The sequence below is a fragment of the Pieris brassicae genome, chromosome 6 (assembly GCF_905147105.1).
Source record: "Pieris brassicae chromosome 6, ilPieBrab1.1, whole genome shotgun sequence".
Classification (NCBI taxonomy): domain Eukaryota; kingdom Metazoa; phylum Arthropoda; class Insecta; order Lepidoptera; family Pieridae; genus Pieris; species Pieris brassicae.
This window is the reverse complement of record NC_059670.1, coordinates 2,550,452-2,572,736: the sequence shown is the minus strand read 5'-3', so window position 1 is coordinate 2,572,736 and position 22,285 is coordinate 2,550,452. Positions and strand designations below refer to the sequence as shown.

The 22,285-nt window shown below is 31.8% G+C and overlaps 1 protein-coding gene across 3 annotated transcripts in view; it reads left to right on the top strand.

The window, feature by feature from the left end:
* The window catches only part of LOC123711115 (tyrosine kinase receptor Cad96Ca), a 40,769-nt gene that overhangs the window by 13,228 nt on the left and 5,256 nt on the right, over positions 1-22,285 (top strand). The window contains exons 2-8 of one of the 3 annotated variants that reach the window (XM_045663530.1): positions 2,854-3,020; positions 13,127-13,362; positions 13,932-14,411; positions 14,591-14,698; positions 17,296-17,434; positions 18,679-18,830; positions 21,343-21,525. In XM_045663530.1, the coding sequence (XP_045519486.1) occupies positions 2,981-3,020; positions 13,127-13,362; positions 13,932-14,411; positions 14,591-14,698; positions 17,296-17,434; positions 18,679-18,830; positions 21,343-21,525 (1,338 nt within the window). In that variant the 5' untranslated portion in view covers positions 2,854-2,980. The remainder of the gene's footprint in view (positions 1-2,853; positions 3,021-13,126; positions 13,363-13,931; positions 14,412-14,590; positions 14,699-17,295; positions 17,435-18,678; positions 18,831-21,342; positions 21,526-22,285) is intronic. The other 2 variants (XM_045663532.1, XM_045663531.1) reach the window with 2 other exon arrangements.

Below are 22,285 nucleotides of genomic sequence, written 5' to 3'. Positions count from 1 at the left end.
AAATACTGGATAATTCTTTTACCGTTACCAAGTCGATTTAGTAAGTCGACGAAGATCGTACCAATACTAGTAGGCCAGCAACGCACGCAAGCCTAAAGGGTCCATGAGCAGCGGTATGTCTTAACGACAGATAAGCTTGTCCTTGTGCCCTCTGTTCTATATTTAAAACTGAATACTTGAATAAAGTTTATTTATAACAATACTTTACGAAAACCGTTGTACTGGGCTTAAAACTTTTAAGTATTTTATTAAAATGACTTCGATAAGTTAATGGCAATAACAAAGTTTTACTTCAACTTGCTTAGCACGGACATAATGGATTTTTAATAATTAAACACTTTTAATTAATACATAATTTATTTATGTAATTAATGAAACATTAAAAGAGCTTTTGGATTTATTTATATCAACCAATTACCATAATTTACAACAAACAAATTGCTTATACTACTTAAAAAAATACTTCATGGTATGAGGTTCTGTTTTTTTTTTATTAATAATACTACTCTCCTGCCACCGTGTCCAGGGACTTTCGCTATCTCACAATTGTATCAAAAAAAAAAAAACAAAATACATTTAATTCACAAATTTCACGAATGGCGTATTACGCGTCGCGTCGCCCCAGCTAACATGGGTAATATTTTATTTCCAATATTCATGGTCGAGCCGGGGCGTAGTTCTGTGTCACTGGTATCTAAAATAAAATAGTAATACAAAACTGTAGCATCATGTGTATGTCAGAAACAAGGCGACTAAACCATAATCAAAACAATGAATGGTTGTTTTTATTTACTACAAAAAACTGCAAACTTAGAGCAATATATATAACTTATAGGCAAAGGGGTCTATTATTTATTATATATTTAAATGCAATAAATTGTTTCATATTGGTGCCTACAGCCTTCTTCAATAAATTATATATGCAATAGCAATGAATGGTTGATTTTATTTACCACAAAAAACTGCAAACTTAGAGCAATATATATAACTTATAGGCAAAAGGATATATTATTTATTTAAATGCAATAAATTGTTCCATATTGGTGCCTACAGCCTTCTTCAATAAATTATATATGCAATAACAATGTTTCAATCAACCAGGAGATTCTGGAATCAAAGAAGCAAAAATAAGCTCTTAAATTTTACAATTATTTGGTCATTAATCTGGCAGTTCCAACGTTATATATTAATTACACACAAATAAAGAGTATAATTATTTTTAACCTACATAGTAATCATTTAAAATCGATATTAGCAGTATAATAGAAGACTAAAATAAAGTTAACATATGTCTCTGTGGCAGAATACCCTTAATTCTGGCAGAATCTTCTCCCTGAACTGCTATACTTAGTCGTTGAGCGAAGAAAGCTCTAGGATTACCAGGCGCCAACTTAAATATTTAATTAGCATCTGTGCACTTAAACGCCACGGCGCAGATTCTCTACTCCAGAGGCAACAAAATCAAAAATATTTGCCCTAAATTTACAGTTTTTGTCAAAATAAATGCGATTACAATAATTTTTATACTAAAGAACAAAAGCTAACGACACGAGATGATACATTCTTCCGATGTAGTTTTTTCATGAATTCGAACATTATCCAGGAAACATATACGTTTATTAATAATAAATATTGATTTTACAAATTCAGATACTATTTTAATTTAATTACTAATAACTTATATTTAATACTAACAGGTAAAATATTTTTTTGTAAATTTGTATTGTTTTATTTTTTCTTCTTGTTTATGGCTTTTATTTATGCCAACTGGGCACAAGGTACTTCGCTGTATTAAATATTTTGCGTGTCGGAGTAATGGCGTTGTCAGCTGCCATTGTCAGTATATGTCACCGAGGTTTTAAATTAATAACGTCAAAATTAAATCAGTTAAAAAATTAACGACTATTCGATAACCGTTTTTATGTTACAAAAGACAAACGGACCTGAGGCTCGGCTGCTAAGTGATATATAAATTATAATTAAATCTTCCCAGAGCTTAGTTGGAAGACTCGGAATATTTCAAAGGGAGTAATGAATTGTTTCCACGTACTTTGATTGGTCCAAGTGGAACGACAGGGCAAAATATGTCAGCTTCTTGTGAATTGATTTCTAGATAGAAATGCAATGTGAAAGTTGAAGCCTTACCGCAAAAGTGTACGTTACGAGGAAACACTAAGTATGTTAGGTATTATGTGTTACGGCTGTTTAGTCTACAATGACAAATAAACAATGTCTGTGTTAGTTATTAATTTCTCATAATATTATACGACCTACGTGAGTCGTATTTTTTCAGTTAGAAAGATTATTCCAAAATGAGAAAATGCTATGTGATAAACAGAAGGAACAAATTGTTGGATAAAACAATATAATTTGAAATTTAATTCCATTCCCATTAAGACTATTATTTTTATTTCTTTGAACCTTTAAGTCGAGCGGTAGCTTTGCGACGGCAGCGCTATTTATATTATAATAACTAATCGAAATGTGATACAAAAACTTAATATAAAAGTCGGGATCGCAATCTCACAAAATAAAAGGCTTACCGCAATTTATTTGTTTAACGTTTATTGCTAATAGATATTTAGTTTGCTACCAATAATTTTAAACTAAAAATATTTAAGTGAATCAGTAGGGAAATTTCAAGGTCTGCCGCATTGACAAATTTTGATTATTTTATATACATATTTAAAATCACAGTAACTAGGTTTAACTAAAAATTGACCCCGTGTTCACAAGTATATCTGTCTGCCAATGTAATATAATTCCATTTTGGCGTCTACATTTTATTGAATATAAATTAATGATGACGTCTACATTATATTTCATATAAAATTAGTTTGTCTTTTGTTGCAGATATTGGCAAACAGTAGTAAGATAATTGGGAAGTGAGACAAAACATTTATGTGTGTGTGATGTGGTTATCGTGTGTGAAACCAATGAAGCGGCGAAGAGTGCGTTTACCTCACCAGTAACTAGTACAATGTTGGCCGCTTGGATCCTTGCGGGATGTCTGTGTCTGGGTAAGTAGTTCGTGTTCATGCGATCCTGGTACTTTAGATGGTAAGGTGAAGGGTTAATGTGGCAAACAAACAAATCGTTTTTAATTTTTATTTAATTTTAAAAATCAATATCTATCCTATAATTTAGGCTTGTATATGACTAAAAAACATACTAAATCCATAATTAAAATAATTTGACGTCTATATTAACTTCATTAAAATATAGTTATTTAGGACTTAGATAAATTCCAACTAACTGTAGGTTTAACATACAATTTATATATATTTATTGTTTGTATATAAATTTAGTGTGATTCAAAGACTATCCAATGAGGATACAGTCAACTATAATGATTGTGTTAGAATTCCTCAGAGCATTAGATGTTCTTAGAAAACACTAGGATATAAGGAGGCGGCAACAGGTCTATCTAGCCTAGCTTTCTCATACAATATGTAGCACACGTCCAGAGTTCCAGACATGTCCGAACGTACATGAGCACACATAGATACCTTTTCTATTATCCCTAGTTTCGTCTCGTTCTAGCTAGGACAATAGATAGTGTGCGAAAGAGAGGGAATGTTAGCCTGTTGATACGTAAAAGGTTTAGAGTCGTATTCTCTCATTGAATCGAATATGTAAGCATTATGTTGCACGATGTTCGGTATCATAGAATACTAGGGCACTAAGAATGTGTGAGATTATAATTGCAATTGCCAATAGGTCCGACATTCCGTAAATAACTCTGTCGCTAGTCATTACCACAAAAAATAAAGATGTGTTTAGATAGCTCTAACGGTGAATTGGAAACTTATTTGTTTTTAACACATAAGATCGTCACATTTATTCGAAGGGCATAAGCTATTAACGGAAGCATGGTACAATAAAAAGTAATTAAACAACCGCAGGATGTCAACGTTATCAACGTTCTGGCAACATTACCACAAAATGAGTTTTTTAACCAATTTACAAATGAATTTGGCTCAATATTTGCGACGCTTATATTAATAATATGTAATATCCCGACCTCATACGCTCTTAAGAATATTTTTAATACACTTAATTAATCCCTAATTAACTATTTTTTAGATAATATAAAATTACTATTTCCAAACTTCACCAAAAACTATTAAATGAATGTTGTACATTTTAGTGAGATTGTAATGTCGGCCTAGTAGTTACAGCGTTCGTCTCTCATCCCTGAGTAGTCGTAGGCTCGATACCTGGCTAAGCACCAATGACTGTCCATCTACAAAGATGGATGGCGCACATGAGCATTTGCATGTAAGTTGCAGGAAAACATCGTTAAGAACCGGCTTGCCGTTGGCAACGGTGTGTCAGGCACAGAAGGCTGATTACCTACTTACCTTTAAAAAAGTTAAATGAACGTGAAACAGAACAGAAATCCAGGCCCAGGCCGAAAACGATAAAAAATCTAGTTTCAAGAGCTGTCAAACTATGTGACGTTTGACATATTTGACAGCCATCAAGATGAACACAATGAAGGATATTTTTGGCTTTTACATATTATATGCTTACCTATATTTTATCGACGTTCAGATAACACATAATCAAATAGAACAAAACGGTATTTAAAACTGTAATCATACTAAAAAATACGACAGAGCTTTAAATAGTTAATTTTCATTTAGTTGTCAAGATTAACTCATCTGAAAATAAATTTTATTGCAACGGCGGGGAAATTATATTATTACAATAAATTAAAACAGAGCTTACATGCCGCGAACGGAATTTCATTTCTTGTCGACTTATAAAACTTATTGTAGTGCCTTAAACATATCAGGTTATTACAGTATTTATATTAACTTTTAATAAAATATAAACGTTACACGAGACATAAAAGATTGTTATACAGAATACACAAAAACTATTCGGTTACGAACAACCTAGTCAATTACCGACACGCGGCTCGATCTTTTTGACCAATCATAATCAAGCGGAACACTCTATTACATTAATTACTTTAGATTAACTTTCTAACTAAATCTTTATTAATATTACATGAAAAAAAATGAGCATAAACCCAATAAAATTATTTGTTCTCTTTTTATCAAAACATAAACACAATTTGATTGAAAGAGTATAAATACATATTTAGTTCTTGTGATGTCATATGATTTACATCATATGTCAAAATACAATAAATTTTCAATATTCGACTGTCATGTGCTTAGTCTTTATTTTTAAATAACATTAGTATTATTATTCAGAAGTTATTTTTAAATAATCAGAATAATTTCGTGAATGTGTCATCATGAGCTAGTTAACTATTCTTACTGAAACTTTAATTAATAACTCTTAAACGATTTACGAAGATTTTAGTAGTATTATGAAGTCTAACAAATATAGGCTTTTAATCGATTTTCTGAGCAAACAATAATTCCATAAGGCTTCATTTTAATATAATTAACGTAGAATTTTAGTTTGAAGCATTTTTATTATTATTTTAGGATGACTTTGTATATGTATAACGATTATTTGATGTATCGAAATAATTATTTTATGATGTTACGAGTTCTTGTTTCATAAAATCTAACTGGTTTTTAGAATAAAATTTACTTTTGTAGTTAGTAAAAAGTTTCTGTTGTTTCCGAGATTGTTTTTGCTCCTTTTTGTGGCAGCTTCGACGGTTTACTTATAATGATGTCAAAGTATATCTGCTGATAGCAAGTATTATTGGATCTAAAGGGTATAGGTGTTCCTACTTAAGTTATTATCACTAATTAATTCCTGTTGTGTTTTCCTTTTTTCTCACAAAAGCAAAACATAACTGCAACGTTGCACGTAAAAATTGCCACGTGAACTATTCATTGTATTTATACAACAAGTTGTTTATAGTAAAACCCGACTAAAAATTACTATGCTATCATATTTTATACAAATTTTGCGAGATAAGATCATTGAAACCTATCAAATTATTAAGGAAACCGCAAAACCTACAGATTGTATATTTAAATCATACAAACTTTTCACTTGTCATAGCTGTACAAACTCAGGCGGAAATTAATTTTGTGACGTATTGAAGTACACAGTATTTACTAAGTTTCTCATCAGACCCTTTTCAATTTAACTGTTGCGCGAATTAGTAATGCTGACAGTCATATTTTAGTCAAATTGGAGTGGATATTTTCTTAAAACGCGTACAAAATGTGATGCACACCCAGAAATCTATTAATTCTTGAAAAATCCGTTATGAACTTCCTACGCGTTTCTATTGCCCTGGTACAAACGAACCCTAACAACAAACCAGCTCCCACAGAATATGTTTTTCATTTTCAAATATAACTTTTATTTTGCTTGACATAGAGTTCAATTTTCCATTTTCCACTTGAAGAGTATCTCAGTCATTTCTCAAGCCTGACCCTGCTAGCTTACTTACTCTCTACAAGGTCATACTCACATGCACCAGTTGCTTGCCATCTCTTTCCCATTGTATGGGTGTGATAAGGAAGGTTAGCCCTTATTTAAGTCGTCATCTTAGGGTTTTTTCAATAATTATTGCATTGCATTGAATTAGCTAGAATAGTTTTGAATACAGGAAAGTATTTGGTACAATTCTGATACGTATTCATACAATTATATCGTAGCAAATAGTAACTAATTGTTATCTATTTCGGAGAGGTTGTAGAGGCCCAGCCGAGCGGTCAAATCTCAAATGGTTAAACGATGAAAATTGTTACATCAAAGAGGAATGTCGAACACTAAATATGTTAATTACCCCTTTGCAATTCCCTTGTTTGGTTGTGTGTTCATTAGGTATCTATAGTTATAATTCTACTTAAACGCTTATAAAGATTTGTGCCGATATTTCTATAATTTCTTATCGTCCAAAGTCTTGTCTAGTTCACTGTAACAGTTTTTATATAGCAATCATTTAAAGTTGCGTGTTTGAATAAAACGCAGACAGCTTGTGTCGGATGTTCAAGGTGATCGGGTTAAGGAATGTATCGATGTTCCGCAGGCTTTTGGTACACGTCATCTGTAAAAAGCGAATGGCAAATAATTAAACAGAATGTTTAATGGTGGGCGCTAGAGTGACATAGCAGCACTTTGTGACTATGACGTAACTTAAGTCCTTAGCTTAGTTCGAAGTGCGGATTCTCTTGTTGTTAGCAAATTGTTATCTATGTACTATTATATTATTACGAATCTAATTCATAAATATTACGTAAATAGTCGTATTTAGTTATTTTTCTGTATTGCGAATCATTTTCAGCCACCGTTTTTATTTATACGTTTTATGTGTGGACTTACAGTAAATTAGTATTGATTTGACAAGTTCGGTCTGGTTAGAAAGCTTCACAGCTATATAATTATTTTACTTGAAAACCTTTGTTAACATAACTAGCAAAGCTTTTGTGCCTGGATCATAACGATTTCTAATACTTAAAAATATTACAGCACATGATAGGAATATGTAAGTGATAAGTTATGTCGTAACAAGTGAAAGTGACTTTCACCACACCACGCTGTATTAACGAGTTAAGCATGCATCTTGTTAAACTTGTTACACTTTTGCAAATTGTTTTCATCTCATACTAACCTGGTATTTCGAAGCGCTGAAATCTAGAATAACTAGATATTTTGCCGTACTAACAAAGAAAAGCTATACCTAATAGTGATTGTAGGGGAGCAATACATAAAGGTCTAATGTCCTCTTTATTTATATTGCTGTTTTTTTTAATTTATTCCCGCTATTTTTAGGGCGAACTTTACTGTCCTTATGAGTTAAAGGAATTTATTTTTAATAAGCCGTTTCGCTTGTTAAGATGCTTCGTAAAATGTCACTAGAGAAGTCGATTATATACTAAACAAATTCAAATATCATCTGTTATTTTGTGATCTTGCTAGTTAAAAGTTTACACAGTGTATATAATAAGTAAATTGTTAAATTAAAAATAAATTAAACCTTTTTTCAGACATAGGTCCGAGCCGTATTAAGAGATTAGGTTGTGGCAAAGGTATAGAAAATATAATTGGACGTATTGGAACTTTTTAATATAACGTGGGTTGGTGAATTTTTAATTCAATTAATTTTCGGATAAACCATGTTAGTGGTTAAGAGTGCGTAAATAATTAATGCTTAACGTGCGTTCTGACACGCAAAGTTGCACTGTTATCCCTTGCCCGTGAAAGAAGACACTAAGAAGAAGTGTCAAGTACAAGAGGCTTATCCAGCTCATTCTCTGTTATAGAAAAATACTGAAATATGTATGTTTTGTCTATATTTGAGCGTTCTTTGAGAGAACTTTCTTAAAAGTCACAAACACACTTGTGAGGCTTTTGAGAGTGTCCAAGGCCGTCGGTACCACTTAACATCAAGTGAGCTTTCTGCTCGTTTGCCTTGTCAATAATAAAAATTAGGGATGCGGATAGTTTTTAAATTTCATTTATGTTTTACAAGAAATACAATAAATGCTGATTCTATGAAATGTTAATTAAAATTTTCCAATTAATTTTACTCAACAAACCGAATATGTTATTCAATACATTGCAGTTCAGTGACTTTTCATTGTTATCATAGAGCATTGTAACATTAGTAGCCCTTGTAAGGTATCAAGAAATTTAAACATGCTATATTATTATTAAACGATATTGTCTTTCGAAGATAAAGCGTCCATCATCAGCTAATATCCCTGAAAGATACTTTGTTATTATTGGAAAATTGCTGGAATGCTATCAAAATTATTCTAATAGTATAACTAGAGAAATTTCCATTACGTTTTTATGCTTATTTTGTGTTTACATACTAATTCCTTTCTAAATGTTTTGGCCAACGGTCTCCTTCTCTCTCTGAAGTCTCTCTTATCAGAAATAAGAGTTAATATTCAAATTCTTAGATAGGTTCCTCCGAGTACTGATATTCCATCTGACAGCTTATACTTTTTAGGAAAGTCTGTTAGGATCGCCGCCATATTGGCTACCTCTCTATTGTCTTTTAAAAGTCTTCTACGTAAACACCTCTTAAACATATCCTAAACTGCTCAAACGTGATTTTTGTATTTTCTTGTATTATTTATTGTATTTCGCATTAATTTTCATACTTAATATTAGATTTTTTGTTAAGTTTTGAACTTCTTACACTTTACCCTTACTAAATTAGTCGTATTTATTTTTTTCCGTCCTTGGAAGATTTATATTACCTGTCTTTATCTTACTTTTAACGTAACGTAACAAATTTATAGATTATATAGGACATTCATAAATAAATACAACGAAAATAAAACAAATATTTATGAAAATTCTGTTATAAAATTAATTATGACTATGTGCCTAATGACCAAATCAATTCATGGATAACAGACAATACTTAATGGAATGATGTTCTCTTGTTTTGGTTAACTGGCGTGTAGCTCATTAATAGTATGTACAAACAGTACAGTCGTGGAGCTAGTAGCTAGATAAATTATCAGTGCATTTCAATTAAGGATATGAAATTATTTAATTGTCCATACTTGGGTTTATTGTTTAATTATATTAATTGGAATTCAGTTTGAAATACGAAGTTTGTAAAACAATAGTTGTTAGTAACACTTGTACGTATATAATGACAGAATTGCGATTTTTTAAATCAATTTATCTTATAAATTTGTATCGATGTTGTGCTATTAAAAGTACTACTCGGAATCCAAAGACTATTACAAAGCATACCAAGATAATAATGAGTGGTGCTACAATCTTGGTGTCACATTTCTGTTTCGTGATATTTTCTTAATAGTATATGCTTTCTGTGCCAAACACACGCCAAGTTTTCAGCCTAAGTAATGACGCACTTCATATTTTAGATTAGTTATTCGCAGGTTTAAACCACTGAATGCTAATATAACGTAGGTATAGCTGATAAATATAGCGCGCTATCTACATACGTTTATATTGACCGCTTGCGACGACATCGTTTAGAACAACATACCGGTTATAGTGACCAAAATCAAAGGTCTCGACGCGGCGGGTAACATTATTAGGTACTTGATAACAACGTCATCGGCTGTTACGACTATCGGTTTTTACGACCAAATATGAGTAGTGTTATTGTTATTATATGACTGTATTGTGTCACAAGACAGTTTTACTTAAGTTTTTGGCTTTTTCATGGGCCGCGACGTAAAAATGTCTAGGCCAACACTGTTCTATTCATACCTTGTTGAAGATAGTTAAGGTTTACATCTATAGAGTACATATGTGGTCTAGATTTAACCTTGTGAAAGCTAGGTGTCTGATGAGATTTAAAATACAGCGGCCCGACAAAGGATCTAGAATTTATTCCACAATTTCACTATTTCAGAACACGGTAGTTGTTTGAAACGGTCTAAAACTTTGGGTTGTAAATTTAAATTGCTTATCCAGTTTATTATGATATTAGCGCCAAAGTATCTTCATGTTATTGTTCAATTAGTTTCGTAAAAAATGTTTTCATTCAGCTACCATATCTAAGATTACCATACTACTAAAAACTGCTATGGTTACATTTATACAAACCACAGCGGTTTTTTAAAACATATTAAGATTTTATTATATTATTCTGTATAATAAATAAAAGTATTAAGTAGTAATGAAAGATAAAATACATCATATATGCCTATAGTCAAAGTTAAGATCTTTTGTTCATTTGGGTAACACAATGTACACTTATGAACGTCACAAAATAAATACATATTAAATGCTACATTTACTGCCAGGTTTTAAGGGCGTAGAACAGTAGAGAAGAACTGGCAATAAAATCGCCAAGTTTTTTGTTTTACACAATGTTTGTAAGGAGCTGCAACCATTATACCACGTGATATATGACTTCTTAAGTAATTAATAATAATAAAATAAATAAAATAATTAATAATAATAGTAAAAAACAAAGATTTCCACTATCAGCAGGAGGCATGAAATAGGAATAATAGGAATACTTACATTCTCGTGGGAACAACACATAAATACATAGTCGAAATAATTAACATCACCGCATTCACTAATTCAAGTCCGACCAGTCACCACAAGTAGCACCCGTTCACGAGTATAACGCATGGCCAGACATCGGCCCCTTCGCAATATTTTAAGGAGAGAGACAACCCCACGCATGGATTTAGTTTACACGTCTCTTTGCTTCACATTTAAATAAACAAAAATAACGGAAATATACACAATTTCGTTTCGAGTTCAATTTTGCTTCACCAATCGTGGTTAGCACGAGTCTTTCATTATATTAGTATTATTAATACACATTAGTTTCAATGAAAGGTTTTATAACTTAGTTATTGGTGAAAGTTACTATTTAATTACCCTTCGCTTCCATTCGGTTGCAGCCTAATGTGATAAGTGCCTTCTGCATAAATTGACCGTTCAGTACAAAACCATTTTTAATTTCAAACCCAATACTCAGATCGTTTTCGAACCAAACTGAGGGAATCTATCATAAGGATATAAGAATATTTTTTCCCTTTTTGCCTTCTTAGTTTATTCTTCTTTCCTTTTAATCAAAACGACAATATCGTAGTTTGTTTTTCGCTATTAAAGTAGCTTTAGATATTTTATGAACAGTTCAGTAGATTGTAAGAAATTACAAAAAACCTAGTATTTTCTAAGATAAATATAGATTTGAATATCATTAAATAATTTATATAAATAAAGATACCAAACAACTAAGCCAATGTAGCAAAAAAGTACTAAACTGGCGTCCAAGGTACAACAAAACATTAAGTAAAAGGCTATTATTATTTAGTAAATTAACAGAGGTTACTGAAAACCTATATAAGAAAAATTACTTAAAGACGATACAATGTTTGGGGTTGATGAGTTGAGAGTTTGTAAGTAATTCAAGAAGGTTTGCTCAGTGCCAACTTCCGGTGTTTCGCAAAGTTACAACTAAGATAGCGGTGACTAATTACTTCTATCGGATTCTTAGTAAATTGTTAATATTACGCGAGAAAATGACATGTTTAATTATAAACTTTGTACACCATAGGGCATCGTTAATATTTGTTTGAATAAAAATATATATATACAATATTATAACTATATTCGAAATGGTATGGTGAGCTGGATTAGAGTGAGCTGTAGATATTAAAAACTGGGGTCTATATTTAAACGGATAGCTTAGCTATAAAATGTTTATATAAATATAAATACACATCAGATCTACATTACTAACGTTAAACGTAATTTAAGCAATAAAATCTTTTTATAAATTTGACGAATATTTAAATGATCCTAATTCTTGGGATTGATTTGCTCCAGTTCAAACAATTTGAATGGCTCAAAATTTAACGATTAAAATGAGTGGCGGAAAGTTTTTTGCCCGCTTTACGCCCTTAACTGGAAGTAAATGTAAATTTACAATAAATTTAACTTGTTTTCTGACCTTATAAGTGTACTTATATGAATAAAGTTATTTTGAGTTTGAGTTAACAATACATAATATTAACGGCTTTGAGAATAAACATGTCTTAAAATGTCTTACAATACTGTGCATTCTTGTAAAGTGTTGTGATTTACTGTAATAAATAAATAAGCTTAGCTTCTATATTTGTAACCACTTTTTCCTTTTTGCCTCATAAATCTTTTTGATTACATTAAACGAACTTTTAAAATAAACGGAATTTATAGTTTCGAGTCATAGTTGGTAGATTGACTTGACCTCCTTATTCATAATAACTATATCAGTAGCAATCTTTTAATTAAAGACTCTTTCGTCTCTTTCTGTCAAGTTGTGTTTACGCTTTTATAAAAAGAGACAGGTGTATGCAATAATATTGATATTCTTTTGACAAAAAGGAGGCTAGATTGTCTTGGTTTAAAAATACACTAAGCCTGGGGTAACAAATAAAAGTGTGGACATACGTTCAAACCAAGAAAATCAATAAAAAATGCATACTATGTATATATACATAGACTTGGGTCTTTTCTTCACTAGTCTATTTTATTTTAAATACGTTTAAATACATACTTGATAGCCGCTTCCTTAACAGCGTAGAACACGACTCTAGAATCCAATCCCGGCAAAATATTATTTTGTGTTGGTAAACACAGAAAGCTTATCTTCTTCCTATATTAAAAATTAATAATAATAACTGATATAATATAGTATAAACAGGATTTTAAAAGTTTTATTTATTTATTGCAGCCTCGTCAGATCTGCAACTCCCCCCGGGATTCAATTTACCTGCGATCACACAAGTCGCCCGCAATTGGTATGTGATGTCCTCTGACCCAATCGGGTCAATAGTGACCCGGGTTACGAGGGAACGAACTGGGAAGCAGAACGTGACCTTCGGCTTGGAGACAGGCGGACCTCCAACGCCTTTTGCGATCGACCCTCACACAGGCGTTGTTTTTGTTAATGACACGCTTGCGGATAAGGTAATTATTATTTTCTGGAATTACGAAGAATTTGACTAAAAGTTTATTTTCTTGTTTCAAATTGCAATAATGTTTTATTCCTTTATTTATTCCGTGTACAGTGTAAACTCTATATAACTGAAATGACTGTGTATTTTATAGCGTTATCGAGTTGTCGATAAATGGAGAGAAGAAAAAAGTATATATAATCCATGACTCCTACTTATTAGACATGTAAACAAAAGAACGAATTAATTAGAAAGTTCGTATGCATTATGCCGACAGTCGAGTATAAGTCGAGAAAGTACTTTATTACACAATTGTTGTCGTTATTGAGAGTGGGTATAACGCTGTGTAATGTATCATTGTATGGAAGACAAGCATAAGCAACCAAAGCCAATTGATTCGACGCTTTAGAGAGTTCGTCGTTAAATCGAGCGAAGTTACATAGAGTTTACACTGTATTTTTAAAAGTAAGTGTTAACAATTATTATAATTTAACGAAACCTTAACAAAACCTTCTGGTCAAAGCCTTTTCATATATGCACATAAAAAAGTATATGTTTTACAATTGATTTAAATTATTTCAGGAAAGTAAATCATACTCTCTTTGGGTAACGGCCGATGATGGAGTATCACTCCCGCAAAGAACAGAAGTATTTGCAACCGTCACAGACGCGTCAGGAGCCCGACCAAAAGTACCAAGTCCACCAGCCTTCGCTATTTCAAATTACAATACTGCTATAACGCTACAACCAAATTTTCCTTTACCACCTCAAAGCACCACCAAAGCAACAGAAGGAACAGAAAAAGTACCTGAAACAACAGTCATTACCACTTTAAGTCCCCCTAAACCACCTGCAGATGTTCCGCGAGAAGAGAAAAATAAAGTTGGCATCAAAGAAACAAAAAATAATACAAATGAGGAAACACGGCCGAGTAATGAAGTACCCTTAACGGTTATACCGTTAGTTGCGATTGGTGCTTTAATAGCGATCGTAGCTGGTGTCATAATATTTGTTTGGAAAAAGAGGCATGTCAAAGGAAAGAAAAGCACGAAGGACGATATGGTATGTGTTATTCTATAAATAATACTAACATGCAACTAACAACACTCAATGAAAAGCTTAGGTGAAATCTAAATTATATTTAGCGATAATACTTCGCCAAATACCACAAAGATCGTAGCTAAAGTCCCAAGAATTTTTATGAGCTTTATCTTCATTCATTGTAAATCCGTTGTCCACAGAGCAAAGACTCAAGTGGGATTGTTCTGCAAGATTCGTCTGGCAACTTGTGGGATCGCCCACGTGCTTATTCCAATCAGTACAAATCTTGGGACAGCGGTCATTTGCAGGTCAGGCTCCACTAACTGTATACAATGTCGTATTCAAAGATCTCTCAGTAATTGTCAATGAATAGGTTAACATCGGCACGCCATAATAAAGAATCGAAGCGGCTTTATTAAGCGGCAGTTAAAAGCCCAAGTACCCAATAGTTCAATTACAATTATACTTAGAGTTGATGTTGTAAACTTATGAGTTACGTTAAACGAAAACTTAACATCCAGTTCTTAATGTCAAATGGCTGTAACCGATTGAATATAGGAATACTTTTTTTGAAATTATTAAGATTAAAATTATACAACGTTAAATATTTAATATCTATTATAAAAAAAATATTAAAAATATATTTTCCCTACATTGTCGAAAATTAAGTTGCTAAATATTTTATGGATTACAAAAAAAGGCTCGAGGCAGTTCATACAATTTTTCATCTATGCTCGTGTTGCAGATATTTATATGACACTTTATTAGTTACATATATATATAGGAAATACAAAACAATTAAAATACTCGTCGGTAGTAACGAAGGATAGCCTTATAGCTTATAATCGATTTTTTCTAGTAACCTTTATTTATTATAGCCAAGATTTAAAATGTTTAGAAGTTAGAAACTTTCTAACTTTATTTTGTGCAATTTAATAATTATAGGTGACTGTTGTTTAATTTGAACTTTAAAATAATAAAATATAAGACATTATTTTCTTTTCTAAATAAATAAAAATACACTTAATGGTCTCGTCTCGACGAACCCTGTCAGAGTCATTGTTCTGTGTTGATTCAAAGTTTTAATCAATAGTGAATTTAAAAGCTTTTGATTAAAATTATCGCTCAAAAGCTCTTAAAACGAGAAACATTCAAACATACTAGGAATGAAAATTGTTAGTACAATTATATTAAATTTATTGTAAATACTCTCTTTTCGTGTTAGCAAATATAAATTTATATAAAACGTGAACGACGTCAAAAACAAATTACAGCTAACAACACTGACCAGCAATAGATAAGCATCATCAGACATAGTTAGTTTTTTGTGCAGTATATTTATTATTTTTCGTAATTATCATAATATTATGTACAATAAAGTCGGTCTGGAAAAAGGATTTTCATATGGCAAGTCAGCTTCAACCATATCCATAGCATGTGATTACCTATAGAAATCTATTCAAGATTTAAAAAATAAAAGCCTGGAGTACGATAACAAGTCAGCGCGCGATTAATTAGCATGAAGGACATAAGAAGTTAAAACAAGCTACAAGTTTTGGAATAAGATTCAGAGTCGAAACTTAGTACCAAGTATGTCTCCCGTATGCAGAATTCAACAAATAGAACGATTCTTAAGATAAGATTTTCTTTGTCTCAAGTATTAATACACTAGCTAAACTAATCTTAAATTGTAAATGACTTATGAATAAATAAGTTCCACAATTTGGAGATAATAGAAAATAAACATTATTATAAGATCTATGTTTTGTGGAAATTTACGTTATAACATAGTCTACAGATACATAACCCCCAACAAGATCCCGCAGTAAAAACTGAAATCGTAATTTTGAGACAGTCGGGAAAAGTGTTTATGTACGTTGGAAATTAATAAGAAACTGAGACGAAAACAATAAATTAAATTCAGCAGTTATGCAGTTTCACAATAATGATAATTACAACTCGTTAGTCTACGATAGAACAGCGCAATTTATTTATTTCGTAGAGGAAATCATAATGATAACTGTCATGCCGTAGACGCAAAATTGACGACACGCGTTCGATGCCAAAGGCAAAATTATGTTAAAAATAGATTTTGATACTGACGTTCAAACGTATATCTCGCTATAGGTTGACACTTTCATCCTTATATAAATATATAACGAATAATAATTGCGTATTAAATGTTCTATTACATCCAATTTTAAGTAGTTTTCCACGACCTGGCCTTTAATCTAGATTAATCGCAATTAGAGCCCGTTCAAGTATTACGTAAGCACGACGTCAACAGTAATTATTCACTGTTTTACACATATTCCACACATATCCAACCCACACATTGTCCATGCTTGGAATACAAGGATTCCTACAAAACATTTATACGTTTTGTACTATTATTTTTGAGAGCTTTGGGTACAGTTGACAAGAGAAAGGGGGGGGAGGGGATAGATTTCAGTAACTCTGCTTACGTAATACTTGGGCCGTTCAAATTAACAACCAATTATAGAAATAACAAGTCATAACATATACGACTTGTATTTCAAATATAAAATTTGATTTAGTTTATAATATTTGTTCATTTATAATTTCGATAGACTGTTACTAATCATAATATTAAATAGTTCTATGAGAACTTTATGTAGCCTTTCGCAGACCACGAAACTTGAAAAGCACTCGAAACGTCATGTTATATTATAATGTAATAAATTTAAACTCTTGCACGGGTACATCTACGGGAAAGTATAATCCTTTAAAATCATAATAAATTTTTTTTGCTCCCCGCTGTGATATTTTAATTTATTTCATAACATAGTTTGCTTAGAAAATATTTCTTATACACGATAACCACCTGAGACTTATGTTTATTTATTATTTTACTGTCTAATAAAACAAATAATATTAATTTCAGATTTCAGAAGAGACTACAATAAGCAAAGAAGATCCCACAGATGAGTGGGAGTTTCCTCGTCATCATCTCAAGATCTTTAATATTGTCGGCGAAGGCGCTTTTGGTCAAGTATGGCGGGCACAGGCTGTTGATATTGATGGTAAGAAAGATCCAGTTAACTCACTCTATTTACTAGAGATGTAGGGGTTTTATATAATAGATATTGAGCAGATAGTTGGCCTAGTGGCTTCAGCGTGCGACTATAAAAATCGCTCGAACGCTGAAGGAAAATCAGAAACAGGAGGGTGATCACATGATCAGATACAGAAATCTGAGACCGCGATCTTAAAAGGTTGTAGCGTTACTGATTTATTTTTAATACATATTGCTAGCGCGTGGAGAGAGACTGTTAGTTGATAAACAACATTAGGTTATTATCTTTGAGCGCTGACAAGTTTGAAATTTTACTAGCTTCAGTGCACGCTACAAATAAGACCTCCCGGATTCCATTAGAGGGAACAGTTACCTCACCCCGTAGTCTTGAGAGTTTGTTTATTGTTTCGAATAGTATATCGCATTCCTTTCCACCCTTACGTCAAAATACTATGAGCAAGAGATATGTGTGAAGTATAAAGTCTCTCAGTTTGAAGCTGAAACATAACAATTACCCCAAATGGGTGAAATTAACCAAATAATTTAAATCTCATCTAAAGATTGTGAAAAGTGTATTTTCATATAAATTTAAAGAGAATACGTAAATTTAAAACAATTTAATTTTCAATTTGATTTCGTCGTAGTTAAGAGAACGTCAAGAAATGAATTTGCTAGATTCTTGAATAGTTATGAAATATATATTAAAAACTCATTTATTTATCGTAACAGCGATTAAATTTTCTTTGTCATCAATGCTCTAGATGATGTAGTAAAGTGTACAAGAGATATTGCTACAGTTTGTAGACGTTTCTTATAATATCAAAATAAATAATTTATATATAGCTTTAAGGGATCGTAGCATTGGCTTAGTCGCTTCGTATGTTTCTCTACTGACCGGAAGTTCCATTTATGATATGAAATCTATTTAGCCACTCTACTGCTCGTGTGTATCTTGCAGTGTTTGAAGAAAAATATGTTATTTGATTAGATACTTCTGAACTTGATTTTAAGGCATTTAGTTTATTTTTTTAACATTAAAAAAATCTTACCTCGTACGTGATCAGTTTTTTGTCCTATCTATCCCGAGCAATAATTGTTCAGGATTTGAACACAAATCTTTAAGTTATTTCACATGCTACATTGAAATTTATTTTGTTAAACTTTTAACGTATTTAAAAGTAAATTCCAGTTAGGTATTGTATACAAATCTTACAAATGCTTAAATTAACTATCTACTAATTTAATTTCCAGGAAAGAAAGGCGAACAAACAGTAGCTGTAAAAACATTGAAAGGCAACGCCTCGGAGAAGGAAAAAACGGACTTGTTACAGGAGTTGGCTGTCATGAAGTCGTTGGGGACGCATCCAAACGTTGTGAGACTCATTGGATGTTGCACAGAAAAGGTTGGTGCTTTTTATTTAACTTCGACCAATTGTTTTACTCGAATAAACTCCAGCTTTGACAGACGGCTTAAACTTAAATTAAGGTTTAAGAAAATGTTCGTTGCTTCTAAAATATATATATATATATATATATATATATATATATATATATATATATATATATATATATAAGGATGATGCAGTGCCGTGTTACACATTTCAATTATACTTGAGAGTAATCACATGGACGCAGTAATGTACACTTCATTAATGCGTCCATTAAATAAATTAACTGCAAGACATTAAATAAATAAACAGATTTCATGTAGTGATACCTACAAAACTTCCGTAATTACATTTCCAATGAATACCAGTCTACTATGAACTCTATTAAGTATGAGGGTGTGCAATTATTTAATTCGGATTATTGGGGCGTTTTACCAATTTAAAATTAGGATGGCTGATGGCGACGTGTAACTCGTTCGTATATGTTGTTTCTCATGTAAAAAAAAAATTCTTTAAACATTAAACCTCGTCAATGGTGACAAACGTTATTGCTTTTATTAATGTTATTTATTACACTATATTATACATAAAAATATTTTTCGGTACTCAAAATAACTACCGATACAGTGCAATTGTATCATCCTAATTGTCATGGCTTATACATGGCCACCAAAAGAATTATTTACATTTAACAAAATAACTAGAAATATTCTTATCATAGTGATCACGGAATCATAATGCGATATTAAGAGAACTCAGCATAACTTATAGATAGACTTACATAAGAAAAAAATTATATCATTTAAATTGAAATATAAATAAAATTGATATGTATATAATTGCAAAAGTACCTGATATAAAAGACTTTTATTTATTGTTTTAAAACAAAGTGCTTAACGAATGTGCGGACAAAATTATAAAAGATTGCTGACACGCAACAAGAACTTAGAAAATAAATTAAGTGATTAATTCGCATTTACAAATTAAAGGAGTTTTGTTTTGATGTGTAGCGTAACTTAAATTACAGATCGTTATAGCCAATATCTACTCTATCTGTCGCTTACTTTTTAAATAGTCCAGTCCAACGTGCGACTCTCATCCTTGAGATCGTAGGTTCGATGTGCAGCAAAATTATTTCTGTCTATGTGAGTTTTTAATATTATGGTGTAGGAAAACATCGCGAAACACCTTAGACAACAAAAGTCATGGTGGGCGTTATGTTACAAAAATAAATGGTTACGAAACAGATACTGAAATATGATGCCCAGAAGGTTATTTGTTGTTTTTTATACAAACATAATATTATTAATTAGAATATAGTTTTCTTTATAACAAGTCTTATGTTACTAATTAAAGAATCTTCAATGTCTTGATAGAAAATTTCTTCATAATTACCTTACCGAACACGGAAATCACTTTATGATTGAAAATTAATTTCTCTGAACTTTCTTAAACCACCGAAGTAATACTTCCAACTAGACTAAACGTATTACTAAGCAAAATAACATAGGATACGAGTATATGTTTGAGAAATCAATTACCATTAAAAGTTTCATGAAAAGGTAGATTCCACAGCACTTGAAAGCCTCAAATACCAGTCTATGAATATTCCCACATCAAGCGCCATTTTGCCTAAATCTAAAATTTTGAATTAATCAAAACATGTATTTATTATGTTTACGCGAGTATATCCTACAGTCTACATTAGGCAACATAACAACATCATAAGACCAAAATCTTACTTGGAAACAACACATTTTATCTATATTATGTACGCGCCTTAATAGTATTGTGTTTGCTTTGAGTCGAACTCGCAAAGTGGCTTCAAAGCGGGCAGCAATTATTGTTTATCACGGCTATGTTGCCTCAATTCTGCGGTATGGAATCCTTTTATAAAGTTTTCAAATAAAGTCGAAGATATTTCACGCCACTGTCATTCACCTGTTATCTCTACAAGAGACTATTTGGATCCTTTGTTTCCGCCTATGTACTTGATCCTCTTTGTTCTGGGTATGGTGAGTTATGGACTAGCTACGCCTCAGAAGAGAGCTGGCTCTAGTGTCAATCAAAAATCTGGGGAGGAAGTCACAATTTTTGCATGCAACGCACGCACACTTAAACTTGGTTAGCAAGGCGCCTCTCACGCGAGCGATTATTAGATTACCGTCGAGGCAGACCTATTTGTTTCTGCACTGGTTGAGTTTACAAGAGCTGCTTATTGCATTATTAGTTACAAGATCTAGTTATATATAAATATATGGTTTAATTACTTTTAATTGTACAATTATTGGTGTAGGTATTATTGTGTAGTTCTCTCGTATTAGTAGCAACAGTTAAGATTATGTCATTATTAACAAATACCATGAATAAACTGTGTATAATTTATTATAGTTGTCTTATTGGCCTAGTGTTTTGGTAAACTGGATCAATTATAATAATTAAATCTACATATCAAACTGAGTATTATAAAGTATTGACTTTTATTATTTATTGTAAAATGTTGTGTATAACACTTGTGTTTCTCCAGGAACCTACGTTAGTGATCATGGAGTTCGTCAGCTTGGGTAAGCTACAGCAGTTCTTAAGGGACTCGAGAGCTGAACGCCACTACGGAAATACTCATGGAGGGAGCCGGTTCCTCACATCACGTGATCTAACACATTTCGCCTTCCAAGTGGCCCGCGGAATGGACTTTCTTAGTTCTAAGGGAGTAAGTAAAGCCTGTAAGATTATATTAGGTTAGGGAAAAGTCTTTTCGCATTATAGTATGTATGAACTTGTAATACAATCTCTTTGGTTATACTATTTGTAACTGGCTGGTTTTTGTATCATTAAAAGTTTAAATTTTAAAGAAGATAATTCCAAATTCAAATTAGGAAAATGTGTGATGAGTGAATCTAATGAAAAAATACAGAATTCTTTAGGCAGTGTCAGGTTAACATCACGGGAGGACTGCTAAAACTAATTGTCATATTTTAATCAAAAGCCCCAAACTTTCTGTAGCAATGGGATCATGTCCCTACCTACAAGATGGCAAAAAGTTATCGAAAAAATGGTAACTATATCGTTTAGTTAAATATAAAAATGTTTTTAATTTTTTTTAAAATGCGAAGAAACTTTTCCCCAACCTATTATATTTATAGAGATTTATTGGTATGATCAACGAAGAATTAAACTTCCAACTTTTAGTAAAATTTATTAAGCTATTATATTCTGTTTATGTATATTGTACCAGGGCAATTTAATAATTTTTAAATCCGATTTTATGTAGATTTTCCGCTTCTATCATCATTAATTTCTTGCAATGATTTCTTACATAATCATTATTTTACATTAGCTCGCGCGAGCTTTGTTTGACCTTAATATGATTTTTATCACTGAGCCTTCCATTTTAGTATCTACATACCAACATGTGGAAACTTTTTGCTATGTAAATAAACTGTACGCTTTTCCGCTATAACAACCAAATT